This window comes from Phyllobates terribilis, unplaced genomic scaffold (assembly GCF_046119375.1).
Source record: "Phyllobates terribilis strain yellow unplaced genomic scaffold, ASM4611937v1 Scaffold_11__3_contigs__length_659146591, whole genome shotgun sequence".
NCBI lineage: Eukaryota > Metazoa > Chordata > Amphibia > Anura > Dendrobatidae > Phyllobates > Phyllobates terribilis.
Window position 1 is genome coordinate 425,336,678 of NW_027362771.1, and position 21,472 is coordinate 425,358,149.

At 42.4% G+C, this 21,472-nt stretch overlaps 1 protein-coding gene across 1 annotated transcript; it reads left to right on the top strand.

Moving 5' to 3' along the window:
• The first annotated feature begins 15,468 nt into the window (after positions 1-15,468).
• On the top strand, positions 15,469-16,413 carry LOC141167296 (olfactory receptor 2C3-like). The gene has a single exon (XM_073654725.1). The coding sequence runs from the start codon at positions 15,469-15,471 to the stop codon at positions 16,411-16,413; it is 945 nt and encodes a 314-aa protein (XP_073510826.1).
• Positions 16,414-21,472: the final 5,059 nt, after the last annotated feature.

Below are 21,472 nucleotides of genomic sequence, written 5' to 3' on the forward strand. Positions count from 1 at the left end.
CTCCACTAGTCTTAGTCAAAAAGAAAGACAACACCATGAGAATGTGTGTAGATTACCGGAAAATTAACCGTATCACACACAAAGATGCGTACCCCTTACCAAGAATAGAGGAGTCTTTGGCTGCTTTAAAATCTGCTAACTTCTTCTCCACCTTGGATCTCACTAGCGGGTACTGGCAGGTTCCTGTAGCAGAGGCGGACCGGGAGAAGACCTCATTCACCACCCCGATGGGACTTAGCGAGTTTACCTGCATGCCGTTCGGACTCTGCAACGCACCAGGAACCTTCCAGCGATTGATGGAATGCTGTCTGGGACACCGAAACTTTGAGATGGTCCTGTTATACCTGGACGATGTCATAGTCTATTCCAAGACCTACGAGGACCACCTGAAACACCTGGCGGAAGTGTTCGAAGCTCTGGCAAGTTACGGCCTAAAGGTGAAACCCTCCAAGTGTCACCTCCTGAAGCCAAAGGTACAGTACCTGGGACACGTGGTGAGTGCTGACGGAGTGGCTCCCGACCCTGATAAGATCACCGCAATTAAGGAATGGCCAAGCCCCTCCAGCGTAAAGGAACTGAGGCAGTTCCTCGGGTTGGTAGGCTACTACCGAAGGTTCATTCCCGGTTTCACCAAAAAGGCAGCTCCTATGCAGGACCTCCTGATAGGCCAGTCCAGGAAGGCCAAGAACCAGAAGCCACCCTTCAGATGGGAGAAGCTGGAAGAAGAGTCCTTCCGCCAGCTGAAGATGGCCCTCACGGGGGATGAAATCCTGGCGTACCCTGATTATAGCCAGCCCTTTATCCTCTACACCGACGCCAGTAACATCGGGCTAGGAGCCGTACTGTCCCAGATCCAGCAGGGGAAGGAACGGGTAATTGCTTACGCCAGCCGAAAACTGCGACCCACCGAAAGAAACCCTGAGAATTACAGCTCATTTAAGCTAGAGTTCCTGGCAGTGGTGTGGGCAGTCACCGAACGCTTTAAGCACTACCTCGCTGCTTCCCGGTTCACCGTGTACACGGATAACAACCCGTTGACACACCTGGACACGGCAAGACTCGGTGCCCTAGAGCAGAGATGGATGGCCCGTCTGTCCAACTACGAGTTCACAATCAAATACCGGGCAGGACGCTCCAATACCAACGCAGACGCCCTGTCCAGGATGCCAAACCTACCGGACGTAGGAGAAGATCCAGAGGGACTGGAAGAAGTCGAACTCCCCGCGTTCCACCGTCATGGGACTATCCAGTATTCCCATCGGGTAAGGAGTAAGCAAGCCGCTACGTTTAACCCCTTGCCTCACTACAACTGGGAGGAAACGCAAGACAGTGACCCTGCCGTCCGACTGGTGAAGGAGATGCTGACTCGGCCAGAGGCTCGCCTTGACCCAGACGCTCCGGAGGAAGCCAAACAACTGTGGGCTGAGAAGAGTCGACTGTTCCTTTACAAGGGGAAGTTGTGCCGCAGAATGGTTAACTCCCGGACGCATGAACTAATCTGGCAAGTAGTGGTGCCACGAAGAGACGCAGCCATGGTGATGGAGGCATACCACGACGGGGCTGGACAACTTCGGATGGAAGAAGCTGGAGTTCCTGCTGCGCGGGCGGTTCCACTGGGTAGGCATGAGGGGAACCATCGAGAGGTGGTGCAGAGACTGTGGCCCGTGCAACCTAAGAAGGAAGGACCGTGCCAGCCAGAAGACCCCCCTTCAGTCCATCGTCACCAAGCAGCCGTTGGAACTGGTAGCCTTGGATCATGTAAAACTGACCCCAAGCAGAAGTGGCTACGTCTACGCATTAACCATTGTGGATCATTACTCCCGGTTCTTGGTTGTCGTCCCCGTTAAGGACTTAACGGCTCAAACAGCAGCTAGAGCCTTCCAGCAGCACTTCTGCCGTCCACACGGGTACCCGGACCAAGTGCTGACGGACCAGGGACCTGCCTTTGAAGCGGAGGTCTTCCAGGAATTCTGCAATCTGTATGGCTGCCGGAAGATAAGGACGACACCCTATCATCCGCAAACTAATGGACTTTGTGAGAAAATGAACCAGGTGGTAATGGATCTTCTGAAAACGTTGCCCCTGGAAGAACGCAGTCTGTGGCCTGAGAAGCTGCCCGACCTGGTGGACCTATACAACTACATCCCTGTAGGTTCCACCAACTGTACCCCGGCTTACCTAATGAGGGCAAGGCCTGGTAAGCTACCTGTTGACCTGGAGATGGGAGTCCTGACACCCGAGGACACTTCACCGGAAGCAGACTGGGACACAGAGAGGCAGCAGCAGTACCGGAAAGTACAGGAGAGCGTGGAGCGAAGTCTCTGTCTCGCTAGGGAAAGACAAGAGAAAACTTACAACCAGTATGCTCCCGCTGTTCCCCTGGTACCCGGAGAGCAGGTCTTGAAGAGGAAGAGACGGCTCCACAAGTTGGACGACCAGTGGGAGAAGGACCCGTACACCGTACTGCCCTCAAGCCACGACAACCCAAAGGTTTGTACCATCAGTAAAGACGGAGGGGAAACCACAGTCATTGTATCCCGGGATCACCTGAAGAAGTGTCCCGAACAGCTACGGAACCCAGAAGGAGAGCAAGAAGACCCTCGACCCGTAGAGGAAAGGGAAGATATGGTTAGTACTGTGCTCGGAGACTTCCCTCGGTCCTGGACTCAAGTCAATGGTGCAGTTGTGGTACCCGTCCTCACGTTCCTCCAACCAGCATCCCAAGTGCCTACGGAGCAACAGGTAGAGCTGGAAGAGCAGCCGGTCCAGGAGGCAGCAGACTCCACACAAGCAGAACAGGAGGATCAACCCTCTGCTCATAGTGAGCCTGCCGTACCCCTAGTGAGCCAAAGAGCCCGTAGACAGCTGCCCAGTTTACCCTTGACAGCTCCTACACCCTGTAGTTCAGGGTCAGACAGTCAGCTCCGTAGGTCCACTAGGGCCACTAGAGGCCAGTTACCCGCACATTGGAGGATTTGAAGTGTTTAAATTGTTTTATTTGTGGTCACCTGTCTGTTACTTGTAAATAATTATGTGTTTCTAGTTATTTTTAGGAGTCCTTGGTGGATTTACCGGGAATCCTTGTACAATTGGTTGGAGCGTAACCTAGGAATGGACTAAAGACTGTTAAGGACTCGGGGCAGGACAGACCCCTTCCTGGTTACGTCTCCCTGTTTTGGTGAAATGGACACCTTGCTTTTCTTCAAAACTGCACCCGGTTGCGGACACGCCGTAACCATCTTTATGTGTTTTTCTTATTGTATTATAATTGTTTATACCTTGTTATGTTTTTCTAAAAATATGTTTAGTCCCGGAGTACTAAATTTCACTAGGGGGGAATGTGGCACCCCAGGGGTCTGGTTTCCACAGTAACAGCAATGTTATGTCTGAGAGCAGGTGGGAGGTCTCTTGGTCAGGGATCCTATGCATGCCACACCTCCTGCCCAGTCCTGGGAGGGGAAGAACTTCCCCTATATAAACCTAGGGCTGAGGCAGGGTTAGTGAGTAGAGAAGAAGTAGAGAAGAGAAGCAGATATAGGAAAAGAACATCAGGAGCTCTGTGGGAGCAGTGCTATAAGGAGTCAGGGGCTGGCAGCTGCAGAGCTCGCCCTGACTGAGAAGCCATCACCGGACCCGGAGTCCGAGGCTGTGGGGACTAATCTTTACCCAGCAGCAGAAACCGCCCGGCAGGGGATTTCAGGTCCTCTGGCCAAGAAACCCGAAGGCACGGTCACACGCGTGGGACCAGCACCGCCGTCGTGGAGCGGACGCCACTAGAAGGCCCCGAGTCACCGGCCATACGGGTGAGCACCACACGGTACACTCAGGGACGTGGGCTACTTATACCCGCCTCTAGCAAGGTAGCCAGAAGAGTACAGTCAGTTTGGGAGGCCAACAACTCCGCCTGGCCAGGGGAGATCCCATCTGCTCAAGGACTGACCAGGCCCCGATCGCTAGCCAGTACTCCGGGAGGGTCTATCTTTATCACCAGTAAAGACCCTGAACTACACCGCATCGTCTCTGAGTGATTCCTGCTACCCCCATCATCCACGTCGGCTGCCCTGAGGCCATACCCCTCCCGTTGGGGGTGATACTATCACGCTGCACAATCCTACCACCGGCCTCAGCGGTCTGCCCTGCAGCGGCAGCTCCTTCGCTGCATTCAACGGGTGGCGTAGTCGTCCAACATCTACCGCTAATACAACGCCACTTAGTCTGACTCCCTGGGCACGGACCGGGTCACCGCCACGAGACTACAACCCTCAACAGATCCGGCTCCGGGTAAGCTCCTGCATGCGCAACGCTGTGCGACACAGGCCCAGGGGTGCGTCACATGCTCCATAAAAAAAGATCATTTTTAGACTTAGCATATTTTTCAGACTATAAGACGTACCGGACCATAAGACGCACATAGGTTTAAGAAGAGGAAAATAGAAAAAAAAAATTAAGCAAAAAATGTGATCATGATGCACTGTTTAGGGGGTCTGCTGCTGACACTGGAATAGGGGTAATGTCCCCCAATTCTGTTAATATCCTTCATCCTGGTATATATGCCCCCTCATTCCTTTTATTACGTGGCCCTCATCCCTGTCCTGGTATGCATGGCTCCCTCATCCCCAATCCTGGTATGCATGGCACCCAAATCCCCCATCCTGGCATGCAAGACACCCCTCATCCCCATCCTGGTATGCATGGCACCCCTATGCTGGTATGCATGGCACCCTTCATCCTGGTATGCATGGCACCCCTCATCCAAGTAAGCATGGCCCCCTCATCCTGGTATGCATGGCACCCCTCATCCCTCTTCATTTCGCAAAATGCAAAAAAAATCTAATTGATACAATGTGATTTTCTTGATTTTCTTTTGGATATTCTATCTCTCAATGTTAAAATTAACCTACCCTTAAAATTATTGACTGTTCATGTCTTTGTCAGTGGGCAAACTTACAAAAACAGCAAGGGATCAAATACTTATTTCCTTCACTGTGTGTTCAGTGTGTTGTTAAACAGCCTGTTGATTACCATCTATTTTCCCTGAGCCAGACAGGTTGGACCTTTGTTTGTGTTAAAGAATTTAAAAGGGGGTTCAATATAGTCCTAGGAAACCTAAGAGTGTTATACATGTATTTTTCATTCAACTAGCGTTTCACAGTATTGACATTCAATTTTTAAGAAAATTTTGCAAAGTTGGTGAATTTTAATTTCAAAAGATCCACTCATCTGTAATTATAAATATATGAACCAATTTATAGATAGTAATTCTGTCTGTAAGACAGTAAAACTTATTGAGAATCTATGTAAAAGGTCTACTTTCCTACTTGCATTTTGGGACATAATCCCAAATGTATACTATAAAAACTTTAGCTACATCTCATTAAGTGCTCATTGTAGAACCTGAACCTCATCCAAATTCTGTTGAAACAAAGGTGAACGTAATCTCTTAGGAATTGTCTCTGGAATTTACCTGTAAAGTAGTAAACTTATATTTAAAAAATTGTGTGTACTTCTAATACTGCTCATATCGCAAGGAGAAATAAGGAAATCCAAATTTAATGAAATTTATTTGTTTCAATGCCGCATATACTGTGCATGAAACTAATCAGAATCGGTAGCTACTATTACATTAGTGAACGTCAAATATGTATATTATATCATGTGTGTTTTATGAAATATAACAAAATAGTTATCAAGCACGTAAAAATATAGAGGCTTGTACAATACATAGGGTTTCGGCCTCATTCAGACATCCATTTTTCACATATGTGTTTTACTTATGCTTGAAAAATATTAAAATTTGAGAGTCCTCAGTGGTTGATACATTTTAAAGGGAACCTGTCACCAGTTTCGTCACTTATAAACTATGCCCATCAGCATTAAGATTATAAGAATGGGGTTCCTGCAGCCCATTTATATCCTCAGACGTGCCCCTACATACTTGTCCCACGCTGCATATAAATTGTGTGGTCTGGTCCTCTTCCAACTGCATGTAAGTGGATGACATCTCCCCGTCATCCACTTAGTGACGGAAGTCTCGCGCCTGCTGCAACATGACTGTTTTATATCTTCACCCACTGATCTCTTTTGTGTGGTCACTTCCAACATTGCATTTATGTGCTCATGTATATCATTTCCTTTGCTAAGTCTCATTTGTGTAGTTTCCTTCTATAAATAACTTCCTGTTTAGACTATATCTCTTATACAGCTTTTGCAATGCATTTCACATGCCTTTAGCAGTGTTCTCATGTCTTATGTGGTTCAGTTGGTTATCCTCCACTAATCAAGTTACAATGGCTCTTGTCTGTCTGTTGCATTCCGGATTAATATTCTGTGGGCTCTGTGTAGAAATAATCCACCCCAATTCATTTCTGGGTAGTCACGTTTCCACCTTAAAGAGGTTGTCCACTACTAGGACAACCCCTTCTAGAACTAAATGTTTGGCCCCCATAAAATAGTGAGAGTAGATCAACTTGTCATAATTTCATCTCATCTGGACTTGGAGTAGTCCAGAACACCCAACTACTACTGCATGTAATGTAATGATAACCCTGATCTCACTGTAAAGCAATTGCAAGTTTCTTGAGCACAGCAAAGATAAGTGTGATTACTGACACACTCAGGAGAGCTGGTAGAAGGGTTTGTAATGTGGCACACCTTAATTCAGCCATGTTGCACCTCCCCTCTACACTGACTCATGCAGGAGGTTAGACCAGATGAGAGATGTTTCATTACATCTCACACACTGAGAAACCTGCTTTAAGCTATGATGGGGGGGGGGGGTGTTCTGAATGAATCTGTAAACAATTTTTTATTTTGTCGTGCGAACCTGCCATTAGCAAAGGTCATTTGTTACAAAGTATTGGACAACCATTTTAATGTAATGTGTGTGGGTAGCTTTATTGTAGGAAGTAGCAAGATGATGCTGGATATTTGCTGAAACAAGGGAGAAGTGTCATTTGAAACAAATAATACAATTATGTGACAGAGGCCTAGAGTCTTGTATTATAGAGAAAAACTATTTATTGTCCCTTTAATTGCCAACAGATCGGTGGAGGTCCAGATCCTGAGACCCCCAACAATCACTGAAAAATCCCTCGAGAAGTGCACACCTCAGGAAACCGGAGCACACAGCTCCTATTGGAGCTCACACCCTGACTCCAATTCATCATTGCTGTTTCTCTACATATCTGGAGTAATTTGCTCCTTTTTAGTGGCTTTAGTATTTGTGCTTTATTCTCTATACATTTTGCTCCATTTTTTAAGTTTTCTTTCTTTTTTAAGTCTTTTATTTTTCTTGACAACTTTTCTTATTCAGATGTTTTAGATTCATGAAATGTGACTTTTACCAAATGTCACCTCTCACTCCAGTCCGTGCCTGTAGTTAGGTTTCTGAAGGTGTTTACAATTGGTGCAATTTTGCAACTTTTTAAAAGATTTGCGAATTTGGTGCTAAAAAGTAGTGAAAATTGTTGAAAGACAAAAATAAAGAGCATTTTTTATTTTGTGCCAAATTCATGAACCAGGTATGCCATTTTGAAGGATTTAGCACAACAAAAACATTAGCGAATCACACAAGACAAAAAAGCAAAGTTAGGCTGTGTGCCCACTATGCGTTTTTTAAATAAAAAAAAAAATGCTTAGTAAAAGTCTGCAATGTTCCCCAATGATAATCCGCATGTGCTGTGCACATGCGGAAATTTCCACTGCAGATTATCATTGCAGAAAAATCTGCAGCACTACCAATTATTTTGTGTAATTGCGGCGTATTGACTTGCATTGAATCGCTTAATATCCGCATGACTACATGTGCACATGCGGATATTAAGCGTTTCAATGTGCGGATGGTACCCGGGTCTGGAGAAGAGGAGACTCTCCTCCAGACCCAGGTACCATAGCACCTGTAAAAAAAAGAAAGAATTAAAATAAAAAATAAACATTATACTCACCGTCTGATGGCCCCTGGTCTCCTTAGTGATGCGTCCTGGCTCCCCGGCAGCTCGCGATGGTCAAAAAGGACCTGCCATAACATCATTTAGTCATGTGACGGGTCACGCGACCGCTGACATCAGCGGTCGCTTGACCTGTCACATGACTAAATGACATCATGGAAGGTCCTTTTACACAACTGCGAGACACTGGCAAGACCGGACGCATCGGTTAAGGAGACCGGGGGCCATCGGAAGGTGAGTATGTGTTTGTTTGTTTTTTACCATTTTTATTCTTTGTTTTAACTAACTTGGTCACACTATATAAATCCATGCCGGTTGCATGGATTTATATAGTGTGACCAAGTTGTCAAGCACTTTCCAAGTGATGCTAAAATCTCTTGGAAAGCGCTTGACACCCGCATGCGGAAATGCAAGTGAAGAACGCTTCACATCCGCATGTCTCTGGCAGGAAAACGCATGTACAATCCGCATGCATTTTTTCGGCCAGGGAGATGCAGAAACCCTCAGGAAAAATCCTGAGCATTTCTGCCTGAATTCAATAAATTGCAAATTATAAGTCCGGCACACAGAGCAGAATACAGATTTAATAGAAAACATAGACTTTCTATTAAATCCATACTCTGTACTCTGGATACATAGACTTTATACAGTTATATGAATAAGTTTGGGCACCCCTATTAATCTCAAGCTTAATGTTTTATAAAAATTGGTGTTTTTGCAACAGCTATTTCAGTTTGATATATGTAATAACTGTTGGACACAGTAATGTTTCTGCCTTGAAATGAGGTTTATTCTACTAACAGAAAATGTGCAATCTGCATTCAAACAAAATTTGACAGGTGCATAAGTATGGGCACCTCACCAGAAAAGTGACATTAATATTTAGTAGATCCTCCTTTTGCAAAAATAACAGCCTCTAGTCGCTTCCTGTAGCTTTTAATGAGTTCCTGGATCCTGGATGAAGGTATTTTTGACCATTCCTCTTTACAAAACAATTCCAGTTCAGTAAAGTTTGATGGTCGCCGAGCATGGACAGCCCTCTTCAAATGATCCCACAGATGTTCAATGATATTCAGGTCTGGGGACAGGGATAGCTATTCCAGAACATTGTAATTGTTCCTCTGCATGAATGCCTGAGTAGATTTGGAGCGGTGTTTTGGATCATTGTCTTGCTGAAAGATCCATCCCCTGCGTAACTTCAACTTTGTCACTGATTCTTGAACATTGTTGTTAAGAATCTGCTGATACTGAGTGGAATCCATGCGTCCCTCAACTTTAACAAGATTCCCGGTGCCGGCATTGGCCACACAGCCCCAAAGCATGATGGAACCTCCACCAAATTTTACTGTGGGTAGCAAGTGTTTTTCTTGGAATGCTGTGTTTTTTTTGTCGCCATGCATAACGCCTTTTTGTATGACCAAACAACTCAATCTTGGTTTCATCAGTCCACAGGACCTTCTTCCAAAAAGAAATTGGCTTCTGCAAATGTGCTTTTGCATACCTCAGCCGACTCTGTTTGTGGCGTGCTTGCAGAAACGGCTTCTTTCGCATCACTCTCCCATACAGCTTCTCCTTGTGCAAAGTGCGTTGTATAGTTGACCGATGCACAGTGACACCATCTGCAGCAAGTTGATGCTGCAGCTCTCTGGAGGTGGTCTGAGGATTGTCCTTGACTGATCTCACCATTCTTCTTCTCTGCCTTTCTGATGTTTTTCTTGGCCTGCCACTTCTGGCCTTAACAAGAACTGTCCCTGTGTTCCATTTCCTTACTATGTTCCTCACAGTGGAAACTGACAGGTTAAAACTCTGAGACAGCTTTTTGTATCCTTCCCCTGAACAACTATGTTGAATAATCTTTGTTTTCAGATCATTTGACAGTTGTTTTGAGGAGCCCATGATGCCACTCTTCAGAGGAGATTCAAACAGGAGAACAACTTGCAAGTGGCCACTTTAAGTAGCTTTTCTCATGATTGCATACACCTGGCTATGAAGTTCAAAGCTCAATGAGGTTACAAAACCAAAAAAAGTGCTTTAGTAAGTCAGTAAAAAGTAGGTAGGAGTATTTAAAACAAGAAAATGATAAGGGTGCCCATACTTATGCACCTGTCAAATTTTGTTTGAATGCAGATTGCACATTTTCTGTTAGTACAATAAACCGCATTTCAAGGCAGAAACATTACTGTGTCCAACAGTTATTACATATATCAAACTGAAATAGCTGTTGCAAAAACACCAATTTTTATAAAACATTAAGCTTAAGATTAATAGGGGTGCCCAAACTTTTTCATATAACTGTATTGAATCTGTGCTCTACTCTTTCTGCACAATCAGGAGCAGTGGACTCATTTCCTGAGCTCTGCAAGTCTCATGGTTTTTTGACCAATAGGTGTGTATAGCACAACCCCAGCCCTGAAAACTAGAAAAAATTATAAAAGGTTTAGTTACTCTACAAGTCTACAAAAAAATTCTATATGGGATTTAAAGTTTGACATATAATCCCTTAACCACAAATAATGAGCATATGGAGTCTGAAGGGAGTACAAAGCAGGATACATTATGGTACTCATATCTACCTTGCTCTGCTTGTTTTCAGATCACCGTGGCAGATGAAGGAACTACATGCTTCATTCCCAAAGTAGTTCATCAGATACAATTATTCCAATCCATTTACATGAAAACATATGAGAAAGTCAGAGCTCAATGCAGGTATATTTTGACCAATTAGGATAATGCATTAATTGGCTTAAAGTAATATGACATTATATCAATTACTTCTGCTATTCTGAATGGTTACTATATGTTACTTCAGTCAAAGGTAGGAAAAACGTTCAATTCCTTACTTGTGAACAAATATAATATTCTGTTAAGTAGGTTTACAAATTCATTCCATCATGCTACAAATTGTAGACACACGATTCTTCACAATTTCCTTTTTTTTCCATTTCTTTTTATGTCGCTGCAAAAAAAAATCATATCAAATTTTTCAATTTACTTGCATTTTACATTGCAATAATGGTTTTCTCCAGGATTATATTTTTGGGGAGTGTTGGAATAGGAAAACAAAAACAGTTGAGAAAGTGACTGTAAAAAATGCCCTGATCTTATTTACTCCCATGGCTCACTGGGGTTGGGTATAACATTTTTTCTTTTGTAAATGACACATATAAAGGTGTGAATGAATGAAAATGCAGTGATGTAAAAACAAAATGAAACAAATTATTTGGAACAGAGAATTTTTATGTTTTATAAATATATTATTACTTATTTTTCTATACTGAGACAAACAAATTTTACTGAACTTATAGGTTTTTAATTTTTTTGTATTTTTTATTTGAACGACAAGTTTGTAGAGGGTTATTATAAGAGATGAGAAAATCTTTTGAAATTCGAATTCGCCAGGTATCTGCCAGGTTCGTCGAATTTTAGCCTAATAGTTGATTCGCATTGAACCAACTTGTTTCTAATCACAATACTCAAAAGCAATTACCCCAAAGAGGGAGAGCGAGGAAGAGAAAGAGTGAGAGAGAGTAAAAGAGAGAGATCGAGAGAAAGAGAGACAGGGTTGTGGGGGAGAGAGAGAGAAAAAGAAAGAAAGAAGAGATAAGATCCAGCAGTAGGACTCATGTGTTGATAAAAACCATGTTCTTTATTGTAAATCAGGGCGTGCAACAGTGATTGTGGGAATAATTCATTTGGTTTTATGCAATGATTAAGGACATAGCTCTGAAACACATTTGCAACTTTTAACTCTTGTGTGATTTATTCAGAGTTGTTTTACTTATCTACAATAAAGAAGATGCATTTTCTCAAGGCATGAGTACTGCTGGGTCTTTTTTATCTCTTCTTACATTCATCTTGCTGTGCTCCAAGTGTTCCCTACACAGAACGTGCATGACCTGCATGATTGGGGAATATAGGGGAGCTGACTTTGTTTTCAAGCAAACACAAAGAGGTAGAAGAAGAGAGAGGGAGAGGTAGAGAGTCATGAATCCGCAAATATCAGGAAATTCAACTCAAAGCAGATCATCCGCGGATCTCTCCACTCATTTCGTATTATAATATATAACAATAAAATTATTAATATGCCACTGATTTTGTGACAGGTAGTTCGCTGTTAGTGATCGTATCCATGGATACCTAAGCTACTGCAATGCCCTACATATTGAGTAAGCAACATAGCGAATCAGAAGAACTATTCAACATTTCTAATTAGAGGTATTTGACTATATTTATTATTATTAGACCTACTATATATTGGGATATGATAATAGAGATGGGAATACCCCTTTAATCCCATTCTACCTATGAAAGTGAAACGTTTTTATAGGGATTCAGAAACAAAAAACAATAGGGCAAAATTGTCAATGTAAAAATATGGGGGCTGATTCATTTATACTAATGTGTGCCACTGGAATACAATAGTCTGAATTCATTAAGAGGTGCACTCCATTTAATGAATTTAGCAGATCTTCTCAGTTTTTGTTCAACATGATTTCTATTGACAGTACAAAATATTGCTGAGTCTGGCATGTGAAAGATACTAATGGCAGCAGAAGACCTCATTGACTTAAAGAAGTTGACCAGGGTTTTTTGTGGAGTCTAAAGTTTTGATGGAAAAAAGTTGAGACTGTAGTACTTTGTGAAACAGTGGTGTACTTAGAGAACATGGTCCCATGACAAAGTTTGAAGTTAGGTCTAGAAATGCATGAATTTATTTGAATGGAATTGAATTCTCTTCAATTTTACAAAAACTTGCATTCTCTAGAATATGCATTTTTTGCAATTCACTCCAACTAATTTAGCAAAATGGTAGTCAGCAGTGGCTCCATTTTGCTAAACTATAGAAGACTGATAAAAGGTAAAAAAAAATAATAATACTTTCCTCATATCTCTCCTGACCTGCTGCCTGTCATCCAGTCCTCTTTTCCTCATTTTTTCGCCTACCACCATCATGTTCATCTTTGTCACCCTGCTTCACTCAGTGCCGGGGCTTCCAGTGTTGACTAAGCTTCTAACTTCACTGCGCAACATGCCAACACAGTGCACATAAAGGTATCTTGACATTACGATGTGCATTGCTCAAGGCTTAGTCAGCACCATGGAGGAAGCTTGTTGTGACGTTACAACATGTAATGGCATGGTGCACAGTGACATCAGAGGCCTAATTGGCGCTGGAAGCTCTGAAATATATTTAAGCAAGCCAAATAGGATGTATGCCATAGGAGGAGGCGAAAAGAAGAGGTGTGGAAGACTGAATGGCTGGTTATGTGGACTGCAGAATTTTTTTTACATTCTACATTTATTATGCTCTGGATAGAATTTCCCTGTTAAATTCATGTGATTTGCCAAATTTCGAATCTTGGTAGATTTAGACACATCTAGTCACTTTCAAGTTATGCCTTAACCACATGAAATAGAAGGTCACAATGTAATACATTTCCAATAGAGGTCACCTTATGTAGGCTGATGCATTGCATGACATCTTCTGTTCTTCCAACTGACCTGACCCCACAGCCATTAAATAGTGTATGTCCATATAGTAAATAACCAAAATACTAAGCCTAATTATAATCACCATATATGATTCCCAATAATAATAATAATAATAATTTTTATTTATATAGCGCCAACATATTCCGCAGCACTTTACAATTAAGCGGGGACATGTACAAACAATAAATTCAATACAAGGTGAGACAGTTTAACAGTTACATCAGGAGTGAGGTCCCTGCTCGCAAGCTTACAATCTACATGGAAATGGGGGGACACAATAGGTGGAAAGTGCTTGTTATTTCAGGTCTGGCAATTATAATAAGTCGGGATTATCATATAAAGCTGTATGATCCGGTCATCAGCCTGTATGTTAAAGTGCAATACTCAATTACCGAGTGCAGTTATCGAGTGCATGGAGGGTGTAGAAACAGATGAACAGTAGGGTGCAGATTCTGAATAGTATTTAGGAGGGAACAGGGGAAAGTTAGTTTACTGAGTAGTTGAGGTGGTAGGCTTGTTTAAAGAGATGGGTTTTTAAAGCGCGCTTGAAGACATCGGGGCTAGGCATCAACCGGATCGTCTGGGGTAGAGCATTCCAGAGAACTGGTGCAGCACGAGAGAAGTCTTGGAGACGGAGGTGTGAGGTTCGGATTATGGGGGATGTTAGCCTTAGGTCATTTGTGGAACGGAGGGCACGTGTAGGACGATAGACTGAGATGAGAGAGGAGATATAAGGTGGTGCAGAACTGTAGAGAGCTTTGTGGGTGAGAGCAATGAGTTTATATTGGACCCTGTAGTGAATGGGTAACCAGTGTAATGACTGGCACAAGGTGGAGGCATCGGTGAAGCAGCTGGACATAAATACGACCCTGGCTGCCGCATTCAGGACAGATTAGAGAGGGGAAATTTTGGTAAGAGGGAGACCGATCAGAAGAGAGTTGCAGTAGTCCAGACGAGAGTGAATAAGAGCGACAGTAAGAGTTTTAGCAGTTTCCAAAGTGAGAAAAGGTCGGATTCTGGAGATGTTTTTAAGATGCAGGTGACAAGAGCGAGTGAGTGATCGGATATAGGGAGTAAAGGAAAGGTTAGTGTCGAATATGACCCCAAGGCAGTGAGCGTGCTGCTTGGGAGTTATGGTTGACCCCTCCAAGGTAATTTCGATATTAGGTAGAGTTAGGTTACTAGAGGGGGGAAACACAAGAAGTTCAGTTTTGGAGAGATTCAATTTGAGATAGAGGGAGGACATGATGCTAGACACAGCAGATAAACAATCCTTGGTGTTTTGTATTAGGGTAGGGGTGATGTCAGGGGAAGAAGTGTATAGTTGGGTGTCGTCAGCATAGAGATGATACTGGAACCCAAATCTGCTGATTGTTTGTCCAATAGGGGCAGTGTATAGAGAGAAGAGGAGGGGGCCTAGGACTGAGCCCTGAGGAACCCCGATAGTAAGGGGATGAGGAGGGGAAGAGGAGCCGGCAAAAGATACAGTGAAGGAGCGGTCAGAGAGGTAGGAGGAGAACCAGGAGAGAACGGTTTCCTTGAAGCCTATAGAGCGGAGCATAGTGAGGAGGAGCTGGTGATCCACAGTGTCAAATGCTGCAGAGAGATCCAGGAGAATCAGCAGGGAGCAGTGACCTTTGGATTTGGCTGTTAGTAGATCCCAATGCCATATGTTGGCCAACTACAGTTGACTAAATAACCGTCACACCACAGCATGCCTAAATAAGCCATCAAATAGTCACCAAATGGTAGTTCCATACAAAAATCATCAAATAACAGTGTTATAAAATGTCCAGGTATAACTGCTGTACAGTTAGTACTTAGAATTGTGTATACAGGTTCTCACTGGGACCGATATGACATGTATTTGTTCCTGGCATACTGTACTTGTATCATGCTGGACTGTATGAACTTGATCATGAACTAGAACAACAGTTCAGTGTTTCTTTTCTATTGACACCACTACGATTTCTAGCCTGTTGGGTTTCATTTACTAACATTATCAAACTTTTCCTTGTAGACTCTAGTAATGGTCACATGGAATTTCACCACCGTGGATGAGTTCATTCTTCTGGGTCTAACCAGCAGGCAGGACATGCAGATTTTGCTTTTTATTGTAGTTCTTACATGTTATATTGTTTCTTTATTTGGTAATATAGTAATAATTTGGGTTAGTAGCATAAACCCTCGACTTAACACTCCAATGTACTTCTTTCTAAGAAATCTCTCTTTCTTGGACATCTGGTATACGTCAAGTGTTGTTCCTATAATGCTAATAAACTTATTATCAGTGACGAAAGCAATCTCTTTTCATGCTTGTTTCGCCCAAATGTTTATTCACCTTTCTCTAGGAGGGACAGAGTGTTTTTTGTTGTTGGCAATGGCGTACGACCGGTATGTGGCTATATGCAGCCCCTTACACTATACTAATATAATGCATCCCATCTTGTGCATTAAAATAGCGATAGCATCGTGGTTCGGTGGCCTTCTAGACTCTGCAGTACACACAGTATATACATTGCAGTTACCGTTCTGTAGCCGAAATGTAGTGAATCATTTTTTCTGTGAAATACCCTCACTGCTAGAACTGGCTTGTACAGATGCTTCTCTTAATAAGACCGTCCTTTTCTTCTGTGCTATAGTGGTATCTGGGACCCCATTTTTTTGCATTCTTATTACATATGTCAAAATAATTTCCAGCATAATGAAGATTCGTACAGCCACAGGACGGAGGAAAGCATTTTCCACTTGTGCTTCACATGTTCTTGTCGTGGCTTTATTTTATGGCACAATATTCTTTATCTATATGAGACCTGGGACTGTTCATGTCACGGACCATGATAAAATGGCCACCTTGTTCTACAGTGTTGTCACCCCAATGCTAAATCCTCTGATCTACTCTTTAAGAAACAACGAAGTAAAATTAGCACTGAAGGAAAGTACAAGAAAGAAGACTATGTTACAGTATAATTGACTCATATACTTGACTTCCATTTGATTTTGTGTCATTTTTACGGCAATTGAAAAAAAAAGGGCAATTCCAAAATTATGTTTTTGGATTTTTATTTACCATGTTCACTATATGGTAAAACTGACCTGGCAATATGATTCTCCAGGTCAGTACGAGTACTCAGAGAGCAAACATATGCTTTTCTTTATTTAAAGGGGTATTCCCATCTCCAAGATCCTATCCTAATATGTAGTAGATGTAATAATAATAATAATATTAACAAATACTTCCAATTAGAGATGTCGTATAGTTCTTCTGATTCGCTATGTCGCTTAGGGCATTGCAAAAGCTCAGGTATCTATAATTATGACTAGTGTTGTGCGAACATGCTCGGATAAGGCGTTATCATGAAATGGTCATGTCGGTCTGGGTCAGATTGAAAAGATGGGAAAAGTGAATGACTGCACCAGAAAGAATGTCAGCTGTAAGTCACCATTAATAACTGTACTGTAATCTTTTATATGGTCTCCAGGACTGGTATCTACCACTATATGGTCACCCTATGGCAGTAAGATCAGTGTTGACCTTTGTATAGAGATTTGTTTTAGTAACAGCTTTGTCATCTGTTAAGGTTCTACTGCATCCACTATTAGGCTGCACCACCATATTTGTAATCAGGGTTACATGGTTAGGGCCTCACTCAAAAGTTTAGTTCCCCCCCTAGTAGCTACGCCTCTGCATATTATATATACAGTGCAGACCAAAAGTTTGGACACACCTTCTCATTTAAAGATTTTTCTGTATTTTCATGACTATAAAAATTGTACATTCACACTGAAGGCATCAAAACTATGAATTAACACATGTGGAATTATATACTTAACAAAAAAGTGTGAAACAACTGAAAATATGTCTTATATTCCAGGTTCTTCAAAGTAGCCACCTTTTGCTTTGATGACTGCTTTGCACACTCTTGCCATTCTCTTGAAGAGCTTCAAGAGGTAGTCACCGGAAATGGTTTTCACTTCACAGGTGTGCCCTGTCAGGTTTAATAAGTGGGATTTCTTGCCTTATAAATGGGGTTGGGACCATCAGTTGTGTTGTGCAGAAGTCTGGTGGAAACACAGCTGATAGTCCTACTTAATAGACTGTTAGAATTTGTATTATGGCAAGAAAAAGCAGCTAAGTAAAGAAAAACGAGTGGCCATCATTACTTTAAGAAATGAAGGTCAGTCAGTGCGAAAAGTTGGGCAAACTTTGAAAGTGTCCCCAAGTGCAGTTGCAAAAACCATCAAGCGCTACAAAGAAACTGGCTCACATGAGGACCGCCCCAGGAAAGGAAGACCAAGAGTCACCTCTGCTTCTGAGGATAAGTTTATCCGAGTCACCAGCCTCAGAAATCGCAGGTTAACAGCAGCTCAGATTAGAGACCAGGTCAATGCCACACAGAGTTCTAGCAGCAGACACATCTCTTCAACAACTGTTAAGAGGAGACTTTTTGCAGCAGGCCTTCATGGTAAAATAGCTGCTAGGAAACCACTGCTAAGGACAGGCAACAAGCAGAAGAGACTTGTTTGGGCTAAAGAACACAAGGAATGGACATTAGACCAGTGGAAATCTGTGCTTTGGTCTGATGAGTCCAAATTTGAGATCTTTGGTTCCAACCACCGTTTCTTTCTGCGACACAGAAAAGGTGAACGGATGGACTCTACATGCCTGGTTCCCACCGTGAAGCATGGAGGAGGAGGTGTGATGGTGTGGGGGTGCTTTGCAGGTGACACTGTTGGGGATTTATTCAAAATTGAAGGTAACACAAAGTAAAAACAGCCCTGGTTCACACCGCAACTTCGATTCCTCCAGCGATGCTCCAGGAGTGCCGAACACCTATGGAGGATAATTCGCACACCAGAAAACTTTATTCACTATACATTTATGTTAAGAACCTATAACTCTGCCGTTCGCCTCACTAAATAGACCTGCTTCACCACCCTGATCTCCTCACTATCCAACAACCCCAAAAAACTCTGACACCTTTCGCTCCTTAATCAGTCCTAAAGCTCAGGCCCCTATCACAGACATTTTTGCTCATGATCTAGCCACCTACTTAACAGAGAAAATAGAAAATATCCGTCAGGAAATCAGTTTCCAGCCACCAAGTGCCGTGACTCCCATGCCTCCTCACATCTCCTCTGGCTCACTCTCTACATTTGATTCAGTCACACAAGAAGATGTCTCCGGGCTCCTCTCTTCTTTTTGTCCTACTACATGCACTACTGACCCCATTCCCTCATACCTACTCCAGTCTCTCCAGTTGTCACTACTCACCTAACTAAAATCTACAATCTCTCCCTCTCTTCTGGTATCTTCCCCTCCTCCCACAAACACTCTGCTATTACGGAATTATTTAAAAAAAAAAAAAACCTATCTTGACATATCCTGCACAAATAACTACAGACCAGTCTCCAGTCTCCCCTTCATCTCTAAACTCTTGGAACGCCTGGTCTACTTCCTCCTTACCCATTACCTCTCCACTCACTCTCTTCTAGATCCATCAAAGTCTGGCTTCTGCCCCCTACATTCTACAGAAACTGTAATCAAAGTGACCAATGACCTTTTGACAGCAAAACGTAATGGTGACTAATCTCCGCTCATTATTCTTGACCTCTTCAGCTTTTGACACTGTTGACCACCATCTCCTACTCTCTATGCTGTACTACAGAACACCAGTGACTGTCTGTGCATAGTTTCCAACATCATGTCCTCTCTATCTGAAACTCAACCTTTCCAAAACTGAACTACTTCTGCTTCCAATGTCTACTTACCTCCCTAAATATACACACATATACATATTATAAAGATTAATATAAATATATATATATATTTATATATAAACACAATAATATATATAGCGAATTAAATCTTACTACTAAAACCAAAATTAATGTATGTGACATTTGCAAGCAATGATTACATGATTTCTTCAGCACAAGAAGTGGTAATAGTACTAAGAATACCTGAACTGTCATCATTCTACTTCATGGTCTCTTGAACATGAAATACCAGTGCAGTCACGCTATGTAAAAATGACAAATAGCGCTATTACCTGGGTTTTACTAGCGGTGGACGCCGCAGCATCACACAAGCGCTTAGCTCCTAGCAGTCTCAATATTGCAATCTGTTTACTGACGAAGGACTATTGCTGACTGAAACATTTATTACCATTCTGAGTTGCTCTTTATAATATATCTCACCATTGCACCTATCTAGAGTGCCGAATTTGTGTCTATTTAGTCTTTGCTGACAACACCAAACTATGTAGGATATTAATATCTGACTTTGAGATTAAAATATTACAAAATGATCTGGATAAGATGTCTGAATGGGCAAACACTTGGCAAATGAGATTTAAGGTTTATAAATGTAGAGTAATGCACCTAGGACGGAGTAATCCTATTGCTGCATATACATTAAAAGGGAGAATACTCAGGACTACAGAACAGGAGAAGGACTTGGGTATTCTGGTTACAAGCAGGCTGAGCAGCAGTACTCAATGTCAAGCAGCAGCTGCAAAAGCAAACAATATTTTAGGGTGTATAAAAAAAGAGATACAATCCCATGATCTCAACGTATTGTTACCCCTCTATAAATCACTTATGAGGCCACATATAGAATATGGGATCCAGTTTTAGGCCCCACATTTTAAAAAGGATATTCAGACATTAGAGTCAGTTCAAAGGCGGCAACTAGATTATTACAAGGGATGGAAGGCCTCTCATATGATGAAAGGTTGGAAAAGTTAAGCTTGTTTAGCTTACAAAAAAAGATGTCTCAGAGGAGATCTCATTTATATATATAATTATATGTTTGGCCAATATGAAGAACTGGCACATGACTTATTCATTCTAAAAGACCATACTAAGGACCAGGGGGCACTCATTACAGGTGGAAGAAAGGCAGTTAAATCGGAAAGGGTTCTTTACAGTTAGAGCAGTAAGAATGTGGAATGCCGTACCACAAGAAGTAGTAATGGCAGGCACAAGAACTGGTTTTAAAAAAGGGCTGGATGATTTCCTCAGTACACATAACATTGTGGGTTATAGTTAATTTGGTGATAAAATGTATAATTGGTGGAGAAAGTTTAAACTTGATGGACCTATGTCTTTTTTTCAACCTATGTAGAGACTGGGTAGTGTGGGGGGTGGTATGGAGAGGGGGCAGTATAGGGTCACAGTGTGAGGCCACAGGAAGGAGGGGACAGTATGCAGAGGAGGGGGGAGTTTGATAAGGGAGCAAAGTTTAGAGACTGAGCAGTATAGGGAGACCGTGTGAGAGGACAGTGTGAAGATGGGACCAAGTATGGAAAGAAGAGGGCAGTGTCATGTACCATAAGAGGGACAGTGTGGGAGTCATATTTTGTGCAGGGAACACAATGAGGAGCAATTATTTATTCAGGGGCACAGCGTAGGGCAGATATTTTTATTCAGGAGCATTATAATCTCGCTGCTATTTTAAAGGGCGTTGCGTGGTGATGTGTTACACAAGACCAGAGAAGATCGAAGTCTGCAGAGACGAGCTGTGGCTGTGAAAAAGTCATCATAACGTCTGGATAAGATGAAGAAAAGAAAGAGAACGACTCCAATCAGAGACAACATCATCTATAAGGTACCTGGATATAAATGTTTATTTGTGATACTGACTAATACTCATTAGAACTGTGGTTCTGGTATGGTCTGCAGTCTGATGAATACTGATAGCAATAACACCTAGTATCTCCTTACCATTATTAATGACATACTGGAAGTTGTAGGTTCATGCAATACAAATGTATATGGGTCTGACCTGACATTACAATTGATGTATTATGTACTGATGGTGGTTCTGGTGCTGAATTAATATACTGATAGTTGTTCTAGTGATGTATTCATGTACTGATGGTGGTCCTGGTGGTGCATTCCTGTACTGATGGTGGTCCTGATGATGAATTTCTGCACTACTGTTGGTTCTGGTGATGTATTCCTGTACTAATGAGGGTTTTGATGATGTGTTTCAGTACTGATGGCGGTTAAACAAATGTATTTCTGTA

What these genes read in the sequence shown, in the direction of transcription:
- LOC141167296 (XM_073654725.1), top strand. Translation starts at nt 15,469, where the DNA reads ATGGTCACATGGAATTTCACCACCGTGGATGAGTTCATTCTTCTGGGT.